Genomic DNA, 17,370 nt, shown 5'->3' with positions numbered 1-17,370 from the left:
CCCAGCGGTGAAATAGTCCACGACACACGCACTGCGTCCTCCGAGGGTGAAACCGCCTTTTTTATCTACTGCATGATGAAGCCGGGCTGCGGGGCCATGCGGGGGGGAGGCCTCTGTGGCAGAGCGGGGGGGTACTGAGACAGGAAGTGGGAGGGGTAGCCAGAAGAGCCGCTGGGGTAAGGCTGGCCCGTTCGGGGAGGAATCGGCGGGTATGGAGACGCCGAGTAGAAGACGGGAGGCAGAGGAGCGTCAGTGGAAGCCTGGTTTGGGTTTAGAATCGGGGCCGACTGGGTCGGAGGGTTGGGGGGTTTCCTCCGGGGCTGAGGGACGGGAGACGAGCCGTTGGTGGAGTCGTGGAGGAGGGAGGAGGAGGAGGAGGAGGAGGCGGCCGACACGTCCTGAGATCTGGAGCTGGACACCAGAGGGAGACGCTGGCCGTTCATCACCATCTCCTGAAGCTTCTCAATTTTTACCCTTCTCAAGTGAGCCAACTTCCTCTTGTTTTGATAGGCGTCGATGAAGGCGTCCAGGGTCATGTCGCCGTCCAGGAAGGAGTCGGCCATGTTCTGTCGACAATAGAAAGAGTCATTACTATGAGAAAAGGTCTGGGTGATGTGGATTATAAAGAATATCTCAGTATGTTTTTGGCTATGTGCATTTATACAAGATCCACAATCTTCAAACAAGTCATATTTAAGACTTTTTTAAGACTTTTTTAAGACCATAATGAATACAATTTAAGACCCATTTCAAATCCATACTGGCAAAAAAGTACATAAGACATAAAGGAAAACTGGAGCCACAAGTCGTTGAACTTGCAATTCTTCTTAGCTGTGGGCTTACGTTAACTTTTCTCCGCTGCTATGCTAAACTGAAACACAGGCAGCCTACTTTATTTCCGTGTTGTAGTTATTGTTGTTATCGCATCCTCAAAAATAGCAACATTTCAAAGCGAGACTGAAGTTTATGCACGTTTTAAATAAAAGTTAATAGATTTTTAAGACCTTTCAAAATTGTATTTAAGACCTTTTATGAGATTTTAGGAGAATTTAAGACATTTTAAAAGGCCTTAAATTCAAATCATTGGATTTAAGACTTTTTAAGACCACGCGGATAGATAGAAATGTCCTTATTTTTGAAGGAAAATTTTTCAATGAATATAACATTAAATGAATCAGGAACAAACTCTATACATTGTTAATGTGGTAAACGTCTGGTTTTTAATGGAATATGTGCATAGGTGTATAGGGGCCCATTTCCAGTGTTCTACTGGTACATTGTGTTTGCCAATCACTATTGGATGATTAGAAAACCCTTGAAAACCCTTGTGCAATGATTTTAGCACAGCTGAAAACTTTATTTCTAATCTTGTCAATGTCTTGACTATATTTTCTATTCATTTTGCAACTCTTTTGATAAATAAAAGTGTGACATTCAATGGAAAACAACAAAAATTGTATAGGTGACCCCAAACGTTTGAACGGTAGTGTAGATTTCAAAATAAAGCAAACAAATAGGGTTAATTTCTTTTGAAAAACCCAGCTGACAAAGCGTTGATGGAGGCCTGCGATCTCCCGTTTCTCCCGTCCATTATCTTCACTTCATGCACCGTCACAAAGTGATTACGTGAGAATGCGGTTACACAACAGGTCAACATCTGCAAGTACAATAGAGAAACCCGGCTATTATTGCTTCAGACAAAACCTCAGCGCAGCTGATGCTGTTGTCGTTCGTCCAGTTTCACTAAACTCTGCGACACTGATCTGACGACGAACGCGCTACGACAGTCCGGAAAGACGACTTATAATTACGTTATTGGTTAAACGACAATTTACAGTCAACAACATGTGTTTGTTTTTGTGTTTAAAAGGTTAATAATGTGGCGTCACTGCCTTCTGATTCTCTTGTCGTTTTGTATATCGACAGTCCATTGTTGACTCTTAATAATCAACAGGTATTCAGTAACATGTCAGTGTCAACAAATACAGGGTTTTTTTTAACCACTATTGTCAACTTGTGTTAAGTTGGAAACCGGAGCTGTCGAACATAATCAATCAGGAGGAGTTTGTCGAGTGATGTGGACAAACAAGCTCAACTTGATGTATTATTGTGGTATTAACTTCTTTTTTTTTTTATTACAACAGGAAAATTAGGAAATACAAGTTTTCAGGAGTTATCATGGACGCAGAGAACAAGCCAGAATTATAACATGCACAGTATATATTTGCTGCTTTGTGGAGTCATTAAATCTTATATATTTAGCCTTATGGGCTTCAGATCAGTTCAGTTTAAAGCGGAACTAGACCAGAAGTTCCTATTAACGCTGTTTTTTTAGTGTGTATCTGCGTCATTACCTTGTTTATGAAGCCCTGAAGGTTCTAAACAAGCAGTTCAGCCACTGCTGAGAACACTGTGTTTTATTGTAATCTCAGGCTCAACAGCAGATCCTCCTGCTCCGGGCACTAGTCCGGGCACATCCGGTTGCGTACATTGAACCACAGAAGAAGAATAACGTCCGTTGTGGAGGTGTTTCACGAGCGACAGTGTCTTCTGACTCTGGGTCTGACTCTGGGTCAAAGGTCGTCAAAGGGACTGAGGCGGGGAGTCGTGAAGAAGCTATTTTTAAACACTGTTAAAACAATGTTTTGATAATGAGGAGCAGTGCATCCACTGTTCCAGAGGGGGGAGCTGTGCTTCTGAGAGCGGGTGTGCTGATTAGTACTGGCCAATCACAAGACAGCATCAGAAAAGAGGATTTCTATCAGCTCATTTACAGCAACTAGGAGGTTTTTGAGCATAAAACAAGTTAATATATGTAAGTAGACCTCCATAACTAACATATATGCAACAGGACCACTCTATGTGACCTTTAAGAAGATAATGTGAATTTTCTTTGGAACTTTGCAGAATAATGACTGCAGACCCCAATAATCAAATTGTCACACCCTCTACAATAACAACAAACACTTCTTAATAGCGTTGACCTCGTTAACCGTCAACGCATGACGACTGACGGGGGAAAAGACGTGCGTGACGTCATGATTACGTGACTCACGATTGTTAAAATGAGTCTCTAAAGTAACGCTAAACTTTAAAAACAGAGGCGCATATACGCAGTACACAGGTATGCTGGTCATTTGTATGTAACAGACCGCTCCAGCTGGCACTAAACGAGCTAATGCAGCTAACGGAGCTAACTGGTAAACGATACCTGGACTCCGGTGACGCGGCACGTAAACATGGCGTCACGGGCGTCTTTTTCTGGTTAGTCGTCATGGAAACGCGTCATGCGTTAACGTGCGATAACCTAGTGCCCAGTACTACTTCTTAAATACATGCATATCAATATGAGACTGCTGGAGTCTGGAACATGATCGTCTGATTGACAGAAACCCAGAGCAGAGGATGTAAATAGTGACCTCTGTGTTTGCGCTGCTGCCCACGTGCACCAGCTACACTCTCAAAATTAAAAAAACAAAAAAACAATGACGCCTCTGTGGGAGTGGGAATTAGGAAACTGGAAAAGCAGGTACATAAAAAAGAAAAAATAACACACTGGGAAACATGAAATCATCTGTGGAGAGAAGCTCACCTCAGTCTCCTCCTCTATTTTGGCGCCCTCTGCCTGCAGCAGAGCAAGCAACGTGTCCAGAGATGAGTTCCCCGAGTTATGGTCTGTAAAAAAACACAACAATATTATTATTATTCTGTATGAAATCACTGCTGGCATTCAACGTCACACAATAAACAAATTTGACCCACTTTTAAGAACAACGTGCATTGATTTATAAGCAACGAGTGTGCCGCATGCTACGCTAAAGCTAGCGTTATTTTGCGGGTTTTGCATTAGCTTTTCCTACGATACGATTTTGAATAATAACCGTATGCTACACAGAATTTATTGACCTTCAACTGCAGGAACTATGGACGCGTTTGAGATCGGTGTCACAATGCGTCAATCTAACTCTGCTGCCACCCAGTGGTTTTGTACCACACTGCACCACTTGATTCAGTAACATGAGTGTGAATTTCTGGGTCAAACAACAGTATTTATAATAATTTATCCACTACACGAAACTGATTTCTATTTAAGTTGTTCTTTTGTAGCAGGGACACAAAGACCATCTCTTCACACGACCCCACAATCTTCGAATAATCACAAATCTAATCATATAATTCTCATTTTCTCATTCCATGACTGACTCACTTTATTCTCAGTGAATGTCATCTTATTTGGACATTTGTAAGCCAAAAAAAGTGATTCCATTGGCTATTTTACAAAATAATTTCAGCACATCGCGTACCACGTATAAACTTGTGAAAACAGCACGCGGATGTAATCCAGATTAAGTGCAACCCATGTGTATAAAGTCAACAAAAAGCTCATTTGCTACAGGGAAAAGAGCTTAAATGAATGTGTGACTAATAACAGGTTTTAAAGAGCCCGTCACACGGAGCTGAGGCGGCGATGAGGGAAAACCTTCCAGTCATCGACATGAACGCCTCTGTGTTTGCTGTGAACCTGCAGAGCCTGACTGAGTCAACTGAAACCAAACCGGTGTCTCCGAGGAGGAGGAGGAGGAGGAAGTGTGTATTGTTGGTGATCATAAGCAGGACAGAAAAGTCAAACACACTCGTGCTGACGCTGAAACCAGACACTCAACTACAGCGCTGTCATCGGCCCTAAACCAAACGCCACACAACAGCAGAGAAGATCTCTAATTACAGTCCAACGTGATTTGATATTCTTGGCGTCTTCTCATACATGGCAACCCAGTAAACAAAGACCTGGAACCGTGCATTTACACAAGGGGACATGGGTTGAATACAGGTCAGCCTAGATCTTTACCACTGGCTTAAAAAAAACAGGGAAAGAATTAAAATGCGTGTCTATTGTCATGATTTAAAGAGACTGAGAGTGTGATGAAATATTTTAACACCCTTTTCTTGACAATTTTCACACTGAACTGAAGCTAATAATAATGAAATAAGAAAAAGATTATGTTCTTTTCTCAAGTCAGGTCTTTAACAGTAAAATGTCCATTTATCGCATCATGACCAAGAGCAAAATTGGAATTAAAAGTCACTTTTGTGTGAAAAGAGTGTCGTATGATGAAATTTTGGAGCCCAAAAATCTGTAATCTTGAAAATTCTGTATTTGTTTCCTCAAGAAAATGGCAGTAAAGATGCAAAAATGAGTCAAACCAATTATGAAACGTACTGCGATGGCAAAAACGATCTGGTGAGGTTTTTGGGCACATAATTCTTGTGGTTCTGGTCCAAACGGAAACACAACTTTCCCCGTACAATCTTTATCTTTTTATTAGTTCTTAAAACAGTTTGTCAGAGGCTAACGCTGCCACAGAAATGAACCACAAACGGAGATAAAGACGTCCAAACACAAGCACAATGACGTCTACCTGGATTAGAGACGTGGGCGGCGATGAAATCTTAGTTGTACACAATAATGCAAAGCTGGTGTTTGCAGATTTTTTTTTCCACTCCGGGACTCATTTACCATTTTTTAGGGCTCCCAAAATGCCAGTTCAACAATGCCAGTACTTAGCTTCATGTCATAATCAAGAATAGCCTCCATTGTATCAGGAGACAACGCCACGTCACCATCATTCATTTTTAATGCTGCAACATCTTCCGTTACAAATGACTCAGAAACGACTGTGACGACTGCTCCTCCAACACACTTTCTATATTGGTGATGATGTGTGTGTGTGTGTGTGTGTGTGTGTGTGAAAGACAAACAATAAATACATTTTTAAAAAGGTGTTGACAAAAGGTTCGGCCCGAGTCTCACGACGTTTCCTACAAACGCCAACGCTCAGTGCCGTTTCCCAGCTGTGCCTCCACATGCCCCTACACCACCGCGACTGTTAAGGATCACACAGGTAGCGTTTCACACACCTTTGTCGTGCTGTAGAAACAGCTTCACAGAAAGGCAACAACAACAGTGTGTGTGTGGGGGGGGGATTCTGAAAACAAGACTGAAAATGTCTTGTTTTGGTCGATTCAGTGGTGATTTATCTGTGAATTCTTGACTCTAGTTTGACACATGAGCTGAAAACCCTGTAAAGACTGCAGCGTCACTCTCTCTCTCAGAGTGGACTCTCATTCCTCGATGTCTCCTCGCCTTCTTTCCATAACAGGGCGGACTGTCAGGCTTATCAGCGACACAAGGCAACACAAAGCTAGGATTCTCTGACGCACACAACACAACACACCACACACACACTCGGACTCAGAGGCCTGGAGATCATGAGACGGCCATTTAGTAAACGAATCCACGTTGATCTCCGATGTGACACAGAGGACTCTTAAAAAAATGTCAAATTTTGGACGACATAGTATTAGTATGATGTTTTTGTCAAATTTTGGGCCAATTTTTTTTTTTCACATTTTGGACGACATAGTATAGTATGATGTTTTTGTCAAATTTCGGACCAAATTTATTTATTTTTTTAATTGTCAAATTTTGGACGACATAGTATAGTATGATGATTTTGTCAAATCTAGGGCCAAATTTTTTTTTTTTTTTTTTTTCACATGTTGGACGACATAGCATAGTATGATTTTGTCAAATTTTGGGCCCAAATTCTTTTCCCCAAAAAATTGTCAAATTATGAAGGACATAGTATAGTATGATGTTTTTGTCAAATTTTGGGCCAAATTTTTTTTGCCATTTTTTTCACATGTTGGACGACATAGCACAGTATGATGTTTTTGTCAAATTTTGGGTCCAAATTTTTTTTTCAAAAAAATTCTCAAATTATGGACTACATAGTATAGTATGACGTTTTAGTCAAATACCGAGGACTTTAACACAAACAGAACGTTTACTACGCGACCTTTTAGTTTTCTTTACGTTCTCGAAAAGTTCGTAAACACGGAATCTTCATACACCAGGGCCTGCGTGTGGCGCTGTAACACTGCCACAAAAACACACCAGGTTATGAAAGAGATTTCTTTAATCTGGTGCATAATTAAAAAATACTATTATTGATATAAATAAAATGACCCCAACGTAGTTACATTAATGTAATTTGTATTTATATGACAAAACAGTGCAATTCTTACGTACAGTTAGAGAAGATAATTCAAAAATAATCATCGTAAAATCAACTCAAAATCAACCCAACTAAAGACACCAAGTGTCATTCCTACTAAAGACACCAAGTGTCTTTAGTAGGAATGAAGTAATCTGCAGATGTTCACCAGCGTCACTGGAACTCAGAGCTATCGCAGTATGAAGTCTCGCGTGAATTCATTCGCAAAAGTTACAGAAAACAGGAAATTGTACATATTACAAGATGGCAGATTGATGATTTTTTAAAAAAAATCATACGTCGTACACAAGAAATAAATGAGGACAAAGATGGCGACAGTAAATCGAAAAGAGCATGAGAGAGGAGGAGCTATGACATCATCGTTTTTTCTATATGCTAAAACACAAGGGCAGCATTTGGAGATTTGGGACCCGTTTTTTAAAGGATCCCAAAACATCGGCGGATGAAATAAAAACTTTTGCGGATTCTACTAAACTTGTTGTTGTGTGTACAGGCTTTGAGGGGGAAAAAGAGGTTTTTTGGCCTGGTCACTCCCTCACTCCCTCCCTCACTCCCTCCCTCACTCCCTCCCTAACTCCGGCTGTTATACAGCAGCTTGCCTGGCAGCACAATGGCCCACTGTGGTGCTGCTGTTCTCAGAGTCAGTGGGTGGAGGTGGTGGAGGAGGTGGTGTCGTTCCACTCTGGCCTCCAGAGCCTAATGGACAGTGAAGGGTAATGCAGAGGTCCTCATGTTTCCCATAAGAAGGATGGAGCAGAGAGGTGGAGGGGTGGGTGTAAACAGCCGCACACTAAGCTACTACACTCTCATGTTAACGTCCTCTATCTGGGTCAAACGTCTACGTTTCCCCCCTCAGCTCAACTCTTCCCCAGCTGATCTACAACACATAATACACAAGTGCACAGAAGCCAGAGGGAGGAGGGGCAAAAACACTGGGTAACCTACATTTGACAAAAGCCACCGTTTGCTGACCACAAACAAAACAACACACACACAGAGACTTCATGTCCACTGATTCACCGACACGACAACAAGCTGCTTTCACTCTGACAAAGTATTTTAATGTGTCCGTTTAAAATAAAATTGGGATTAGGGATTAGCTGGATGCAGAGTAGTACCATTTATATTACGCACTGACTGGAAAACTACATTAAATGTTCATTTATAATGGTACGTATTCAAATTAAATTACAGTATTTCCGAATTTTTGTGTTCTTGCATCTTATTTAGGGATGTATTTGTGTAAATTTATGGTCCAAATACATGTGAAAATGTTGTATACGTTGAACGTGAAAAGCACTGATTGATTTTTATACGTTTGTGTCCCCAAAATACTTTAAATACTTAAATTCTGATTATTTTCTTCATTTATTTACACAAAAATTAAGAAAGACGTTTACATCAATCTCCACAAAGAAGTGCATTTCTTTAATCAATAATAATTTGTGAATTCCTCTGTGAGATGAATAAAGTATCCATCTATCTATCTAATTATTATTATTACAATTAATATTATTATTTATTGACTTCATAACCCTACACATACTGTTTATTGTATGTTTTAAAAAGCCCAGAGGAGAAACTCTGTTATTCTTATTCTCTTATTTTTTTGTTTAAGAACGAGATTTTCTTTAGATTTATAGAAAAAGAATATTTTTATCCAACTTAATGCTCACTTTTCTTGTTGCTCTAGAACCATCATTACGAATGCGAGTGTGTAAACGATGTGTTGTCATCGCTGCGTCTTGTTTTCTTGGCGTCTTACAAGGACACGCTTAAAAATAAACAGATCAATGTACAATTTAAATTTGTTTTGAAGTTCAAGAACAAGCTGCTCTCAGATTCCTCGATCCTTGTGATGAAAAGAGTCAAAGTCAAACTTTTTTTTATCAGCGTAGCCGAGTCGCGAATATCTCTTGTTGCTATTTTGAGAGAGGGTTGCTTAGCAACCGGCGCGTCAACAAGGTCACGCGCATCGTCACCGCGTCGTTCTTCACACACTGTAAGTACAGTGAAGGTGTGTCACAGAGACAGGAGATCTGAACCCAAGAAGCTTCTTCTTCTGCTGCAGCGACACCATGACGAGCGTAACCATGACAGGGTGTTTGGTAACACGACCGCTGCAGGCTTTTGACGGGAAATGTGGGAACTGGTGAAACAGGTCTCTGCAGCAGCAGAACAATGTGGGGAAGTGCACGACACTGACACACTGTTCAGACAACATAAACACTTTAACTTTAACCATAACCACAACTCAAATCTGAGTCCTAGTTCCTCAGAAATTAGGTCCTGACAAGGTCACTGTTTATGAAGAGGATCACTATAAACTGAACTCTTTTATCTCAGTGCACTTAACAATGCACTAGACGGGATTATGACATTTTCATTTACGCAATTGAATTAAATATATATATATATAAGTTTATTTTTGCTACTAGAGACATGGTTAAACTCCCTGACATGTTGCTTTAATTATGACACGCACTAAGACTAGTTTCATTATCAGTTATTATAGTAGTAGTACTAGATAGTGTCAACTGTTTTTCAGTGACATTACACACACAGTATATACACAGTTAATTGTGCAATTAATTTAATAGCTGTGTCAGTGGATAAAATTACACTTAATTGCAATTACTGTTCAGCCTTTATGTTTATGGTGTGAAATTAAGGCGACACCTATGCTTATTTACACATAATTATTATTCAACAATTGTGTGTGTATAATATACACACACACACGTATATATATATATACACACACACACACACACACACACACACACGTGTATATATATATATATATATACATACAAACACACACACACGTGTGTATATATATACACACACACACACACACACACACACACACACACACACACACACGTGTATATATATATACACACACCCCATGGAGAAATTTAACTTTAGAATGATAATGAAAATCAATGTGTCACAAATGCACATTATCAAGGGTAAAGAGTGTATTCTTCTTCTTCTTCTGCCAATCACACGCTTGTGGCATCAAAAGAAGCTCCATGTTCACTGTTTCATGACGCCGTGAAAGAAGCCAAAGGTGTTTTTAACCAAAGCAACCAAAACCTGGGAGCTGCTAGGACGACTGAAGTTGTAACAGCTGATTGAGAAGCTGCGTTGCGGATGAAAGAAGGTTTCAAATCTCATTTCAGAGTCGACAAAGACCAGTTTGAGCCACTTCTTTAGCTCAGGTTTAAAAAAACAACACAAAAACACAGTGTAAGCTCTCGCTGCTTTGGATTAAAGTGAGATTCTTTCATGTTAGTGTGATGGTGTTGACAGATGTGTTTCCCCGAGACCGCCAGGACTGATAATACCGTTAGACTTCCTCGCAAACCGCAGACTGCAGCTGCAGTGACACTTTAATATTCACTTTCTCGCGTATCAGTTGTCGTCAATGACTTCATACGTGTTCAAATTTCTCAAAGAGCCGACAAACATTAAACATTCAAGACGAGAGCGGTCAATAAAACATGCTGCCGTACCGAGCGTGGACTTGCGGAGCTGGTAGGACTCGAAGCGCTCCTGCAGGCAGCTGTAGTGCTTGGTCAGCTGCTCCTTCTTGTGCTCCAGTCTGGGCTGAAGGTCCAGGTTCTTCTCGGCCAGGGTCCGGTTGTTGGCGAGTGTCATGTCTTTGCTCTGCTGGACGCCCTGCATCTGTGGAAGACAACGAGGAGAAGTGAGGAGTGTCCAAAAAACGTCAAACAAAAACTTTTATCAGGACTGATTACAGTGTGTGGACTCAAATTGAAGAAATAATTCTGTGCGTGTGACTCATTCAGAATCATTTAAAACACCGGAAACACTTAAAGGTTACTGAATATAATCCATGAATCATTAAGCTTAATTTGCCAGTTTTCACATGACGCCCACAGTCGTCTTTAGAAAGACAGTCATCTTCTCGTTACACCGCCAAAATAAAAGAAACCTTCATCACTGAAGCAAAAGAAACCATTTGTACTTTATTCAAATTAAAAAATAGGGATGGATGTAGGGCTGCAACGTCCATTTTTTCATTAATTGCTAACTAATTTAATCACTTACTGTCTTGAGAACGATCGTTAAAAAAGGTGTTTTTTTCAGCTTCTTAAATGTGAATATTTAGAGTTTTCTTTGCTCCATACGACAAAGAAATTACTAAAGCAAATACATTTTGGTCTGCCTAAAAACAGATTTGCCTGTTTCAAACCAATATTCACCAAAATTGCCATTGGTTGTTGAGCAATTCATTCACAATCGAGAGTTACTGATAAGAAGTAGAAATATGAAGAAACATGGACGACAGTGGAGGTTATTTTGACGATCAAAGAAGTTTAGCTTAATTTTTTTCATTGTGCAGATAAAAGAAACAAAGCCAGGCTGCGCGATTTATTGCAAAATACAAATCGGAATGATTTGATAAGTTTGTCGCGCTGCGGGAATTCTGCAAACCCCAAAATCGACCTCTTCAAGTAAGAAAATGTCAAGTTATAGTGATTTAAAAAAAAAATATATATATATATATATATATATATATATATATTTTTTTTTCAATGAAAATAACGGTTAATTTGGACCAGTTATGAAAATAAACACCTGTCCAAATAATAATTAAAATAACTGCATATGAACCATGGCGCCAAAAAAAAAAAACAGCCTCGATATTCTTACACGTTTTTTTTTGCAGAGAAACAAAATCCAGTAAAACTTCCAATAAAAATTAGAGAGACTTTGTGGTTTTTTTCCCGAAAGACAACCTCGACTTTGAAAGATTACACTGAGGCTAATTTTCCCCCATAATTAAGAGAATTTTCTCGTAAAAAACAAACAAACAAACCAGTAGTCCTTCTTGTCTTTGGTGAGGAATGACAGGGTTTAAACAAAGACAATAAAACAAAGGTGTGAGGAACAACGAGCGACTGTGAGAACAGGGAGAAGAGGATTGACATAAAAATGATAATAAGTCACTCTGTCATTTTCCACGACATGTTGTCAGTGAAAACATGAGCAGGAAAGAGGGCGAGAACGTGTGGGAAAAACCCTATAAATACACTATAGTGTAGCTGATGATGATGGAGTATTCTTTAAGTGACACTGTGGTGGTCGTCAGACTGAAATTATACTGCACTCAGAAGCATCATATCCTGGGGTAACCTCTTCATCATGGGCCGCTGAGGAAGCAAACGTGAAAACAGCGTCCATGACCGCAGGCTGCTGCTGCTGCTGCTGCTGCTGCTGCTGCTGCTGCTGCTGCTGCTGCTGCTGCTGCTGTCAAAGCAAACACTTCATTGTTTGCTGCTATGCTAGGTCTTCACTGTCTGTGGAATAATGACAGGAATGTACAGTAGGTTCTGAGCTCTGCAGACGTCTGGAAACGCGATAAAAGTAATAAAACCACAATTAGACGCAGGTGTCTGGAAACGTTGGCTTTTAGTCTCCACTTTTCTTATTATTTTCTTAAAAATAAGTCTGGAATCATGTCTGTGTGCATCGTAAGGGTCAGAGAATGTTGAAATACGCTGATGTTTGTGTTCCGTAAACCTGAAAAACATCGTACATGTCAGGTTCACTGATTTGTTGCTCGCTCTCTCTGGTTTTCATGTATGCAGAAAATTCTTAAAAACGCTTGAATTCTTTAAAACCGGCACCGGCGCTTGTTTAATTTATTAGAAGCTGCCGACATGGAGGCGTGAGAGGAAAACTGAGTCACAAAACATCCAGGGATCAATAAAAGAGTTTGTCTGCCTCTGCCGTTTGGGGACACTTTTGGCCATTTTACTAACACAATCAATACACTAACACACTTATGGGGGGGGAGTACATTAAATTTTTGCCTTCTAACAGTGACACACTGGACCTTTTGTCGACTGTAGAAGTTTCAGGGTCAGTTCTTCAGACATGGACGCACAGAATGCAAACAAATCCATGGAAGCACTATTTGCATTATTTAAAAAGGCCAACACATGGGTGTGTTTTGCTAAATGAGATCATCGTTGCCCCGCGGCAAAGCACGAGCGATGCCGTCTGTGTTCAACACACACACAACAGCTGTAAACTCAGCGCTTCTCAGCACTCTTGGGTTTCACCCACTTTGCCTTTTGTCGCCGTTGTCAGAGCGTTATTAAGACGGAGAGAGTTCCACCTTTGGCTCAGACAGACGTGTCTCGATTTGTCCTCCATCTCCTGACGCAAACCTTGTGACCAAGTTAAAGTCAACAACTGCTGTGTCATGACGATAAACAAGCCTCTCCCTCTCTCTCTCTCTCTCTCTGTGTAACTTATGGGAAGAGGAAAACGAAACCATGGAGACAATCAGACATGGGTGTGGAGCAAAAACACAGAGCTGACAACACAACAGGCTGCAGCCTCACAGCCATGCATTCATCCAGAAAGACTAAAAATATCATAGTGTGTTGTTGCTTTTGTGAGGAGGAAATGGACGCAGCGCAAATACAGTAGCGTACGGTTTCCTCACTCGGTCTGAAAAAGGGCTTTTTTCCCCCTGCTGTAATTTATCTTCCTCACTATTGTCCATTAAAAACCACAGCACCATGACAGCAGAAAGTGTGTTTAATGTTTGTAATTACTGATCTGAAGACGAGAGTGTGTCCCAATGAGTTTGCACTCTGCAGTAAAAGCAAACATCAGGGCTGTGGACAGGCTCATCCGTCCAGGACGACATGAAGACACACTAAAGTTGGGTTTTCTTCAAGCGGAACGGTTCATTATTTTGGAGGGGGTTACCATGAGGGAACAGCACCAGAATAACTAGCCAACTACCAGCACCCAAAGGGAAGGGTGCCAAAAGATTGCACCCTCGAAACAATGCCGTGTTTTCAGAAACCTCTTAAGAACAAAAAAGATCATATAGGGTTTCATAAAAACCTAAACGACTAAGATTTCTGATCGTTTTAGCTTCTTAAATGTGAATATTTTCTTTGTTTTTCTTTGCTCCACATAACAAAGAAATCATTAAATCTGAATCACTTTGGTTTGTGGACAAAAACAAAGACATTCGAGAACGTCGTCATTTTCCAGGTTTGACAAACACTGATCGACGTTTTTCAGCATATTCTGACATTTAATGAAACAAACGATTAATCGATTATGAAAATAATTAATAGTTGCAGCTGTACTGTAGCATACATAGGCCTGTATGTGGCGCTTTAACGCTGCTACGTTGACCATAAACTGCATTTCCCACAATGCATGGCGATTGCGTTACCCACAAAGTGACAGCACTGCCACTAGATCGCAGTGTATCATTGTATATGCATCATGCGACGAGTGAAACTGAATAAGTAATAAATACATAAGGTTATTTAGCAATATGTTACCTTTATTTTTACATTATATTTGGTTACATTTAGTTACATTTATTCTGTATGACAGTTACATCTGGACATTTGAGGGTAACCATTATGCTGATGTGGCCCTCAGTGAAAAGGAGTTCGACACCGCTGGCGTAGAGCTAGCATAGAGCTAGCGTAGAGCTAGGGTAGAGCTAGCATGCCGTGTACAAACTCAAAACACAAGAACAAACAGACAACAACAAAGATGGCGACAGCAAATGAAAAAGCAAGGGGTGGAGCTATGACATCACAATTTTCCCCAAAGTTGCATATTGATCGTATATATACAAAATTAGCATTTCAGGGCTGCGGGAAAAAAACATTGAATCCATGAGGATAAAAAGTCTAGATTGTAAAATGACTATTTTGGACAGCGCAGCCTCATGGGAAATAATCACAAGCACAAATAAAATCCTCTGTTACTTTCGCGTCCAAACGTCTTGATTATCGCGGGAGTCGGACTCGTAATCGCTGTGTGTGCGGAAAAAGTGAGGCTTATCGTCAGGTGCTTATCAGGACTTATGACGCAGTGAGAAGCAGGTACACATTAATTGCGGAGTCCTTGTGGATCTGGAGCGAAGCCACGGTCAGAGAACCTGAGCCAACGCCACGAGTGTGTGTGTGTGTGTGTGTGTGTGTGTGTGTGTGTGTGTGTGTGTGTGTGTGTGTGTGTGTGTGTGTGTGTGTGAGTGTGTGTCAGTCCACGTTTCTGTGCCAACTGGCTCTGAAAACACGCAGCATAGTCCGACAACAGCTCTGCATTTATTTAGTTATTTATCTAGCAGGTGTAGATCATGAACTGTTTCCTCCACAACACTTTGCTGCATTGAAGTTAAAGTTCCAAATGTGTGAATCTATGCAGAAAAACACACTTTTTTTTATCTTCCAACTGTTTCACGACAACAAACAACGCAAAAAACAATGTATAAACATAATATTAAATACATTAAGCAGGTCATCGAAACAAAGTTTTAGTGACTTAATGGCGTTAAACATGTTTCTGGGATTTGATCAACAGTCATTTTGTAATAACTGGCTGATTGTTAAATAATCTGACAACGCAGATTATTTAAAAAATGGCTAACAGTGTATTCTCCCTTTGACTTTGACCAGTATTGAGCAAACACCAAGTATCAGATGAGCTCTTCCAAAGTGCTGATGCCGTGAAATAGTCTTGGGAGTTGAATCAACATTTATCCGAGTATTGACAGAAGAATAAAGAACGAGCAGAACATGTTGGTTAATTTAAGAAGCATCTCGAGTCAACCGTGTTGTTCTCAATATTTCTCTATATGTAAAACAGAGTGGTGCTTTTTTTTGAATGATTTTCAGACAGCACACCTCCATCTCAGCCAAAAATGTTGTTGTTTTCAGTATTTTTCTGTGAACAAATAAAGCTTGAATAGCAAATAAATAATACTAAAAAGGTCATGTGTGGGAGACTTTGGGATACGCCGCTGCAATAAACCAAAAATTACGGCAAAAATGAAAATAAATAGCAGTAACAACACTTTGGACGCAGAATAATTGTCGCGATGGTGGAGGATTACGCTTTTAAAATGGCGGCTAAGTGGTTAGCTCAAATAGCAGCAATCGGTATCGAAATGTTTCTGCCATTAGCCCACGGGCCGCACTTTGAGAACCAATGCTTTAAAAGCTGCTGTTTAAGGCTTGGTGTTCATTAAAGATTAGGAAATAAACGTGTAATTATATTATTGTGACTCATTTATAAACACACCACGTTTTCTGACGCATCATTAACGATTATATAATCGAATCGTCACCCTGTCAATCACAATTGAACCGAATCGTGAGACTTGTGAAGATTCTCACCCGCGCAGGTGTAAATTATGAATTAGACACAGGTTTTTGTCCGCATTACAAAACATAGTGCGTTTAATTAAACGCTATTTTTGTCACTCGGTTGCGTGTGAAGTCTTCGGCTGGTCGTGTTTGCTGAGCCGGTGAAAGAGGCCCGTTAACCGGGGCTGTTAAGTTGTGTTTTCCTCGGAAGCGGCCGTTCGTGTCCACTGTGAACTCGGCCGTAAATTGGTGGATTTGTGAGTGAAGTTTGGTCAGAGACGACCTGACTGTGACTGAGGGAGTGTGAGCTAAAGGCCGGTCAGTACTTGGGTTGTTCTTTTTAACAAAGACTCAGCATTAAAGAACGCCATTATTAACACACAAACGAGCCTGTTGTGTTGAAGAAGAAGAAGGAAAACGGGGCAACGAATGTCGTAAATTGTGGGGGGGGGGGTAAAAAAACAAACCCTGTGGTAAAACTTAAGACAACGCTTTTCCAAGCGCTCCGTGTCGAGATTAACGATTTAAAAAAAGACGGTTTAATACTTCGAAGATGTTTATCATCGAAATGCTAACCACGAAGACAGTTAAATGTTCTCTTAACGTTAGCTAAGGTAACGTTCAGGAATGGACAACAAAGGGCTGACGGGAAACACACAAACACACACACACAGTGGACCACAAAAGCCCAACGGCTTCACGTACCTCGTCCATTTCCTGGATCATTTTCGTCAGTTTCTCGTCGTCCTCGAGGAATTCGTTGAGCTGCGTCATCGTGTGAGCGATGAACTTGTTGTTGAAATTAGACATTTTCGCTGTGAGTGTGTGTGTGTGTGTGTGTGTGTGTGTGTGTGTGTGTGTTGTTCTCTCTCTCTCAGACTGTGACAGCTGACTGAACTGAACTGAGCTTCAGCTTCAGCTTCGTCGTCTTCTTCTTCTTCTTCTTCTTCTTCCTTCACAGTCAGGAACTACTCACAGGCTGAAGGCCCAGTGCTGCGTTCACGGGCATCACGGAAACCCCGCAATTATCATCGACACTCACTCAGAGCAGAGCGACGTCACGTGTGCGGCTGCTTTTGTGTGGAATAAATCGTCACAATTATTGTCTTTGGTAATAATAC

At 40.7% G+C, this 17,370-nt stretch overlaps 1 protein-coding gene across 1 annotated transcript in view; it reads right to left on the bottom strand.

Moving 5' to 3' along the window:
* The window catches only part of vps37ba (VPS37B subunit of ESCRT-I a), a 19,876-nt gene extending 2,710 nt beyond the window's left edge, over positions 1-17,166 (bottom strand). Inside the window, exons 1-4 of the mRNA XM_083910929.1 lie at positions 16,955-17,166; positions 10,601-10,772; positions 3,593-3,675; positions 1-566 (exon numbers count right to left, since the gene is read on the bottom strand). The exon at positions 1-566 is cut by the window's left edge and continues 2,710 nt beyond it. Of these exons, the coding sequence (XP_083767055.1) occupies positions 66-566; positions 3,593-3,675; positions 10,601-10,772; positions 16,955-17,059 (861 nt within the window). The 5' untranslated portion in view covers positions 17,060-17,166 and the 3' untranslated portion in view covers positions 1-65. The remainder of the gene's footprint in view (positions 567-3,592; positions 3,676-10,600; positions 10,773-16,954) is intronic.
* Between the last annotated feature and the right edge of the window lie 204 nt (positions 17,167-17,370).

The sequence above is a fragment of the Microchirus variegatus genome, assembly GCF_963457635.1.
Source record: "Microchirus variegatus genome assembly, contig: SCAFFOLD_69, whole genome shotgun sequence".
NCBI lineage: Eukaryota > Metazoa > Chordata > Actinopteri > Pleuronectiformes > Soleidae > Microchirus > Microchirus variegatus.
Note: the sequence above shows the minus strand (reverse complement) of the source record. Positions and strands in the feature narration are given on the sequence as shown.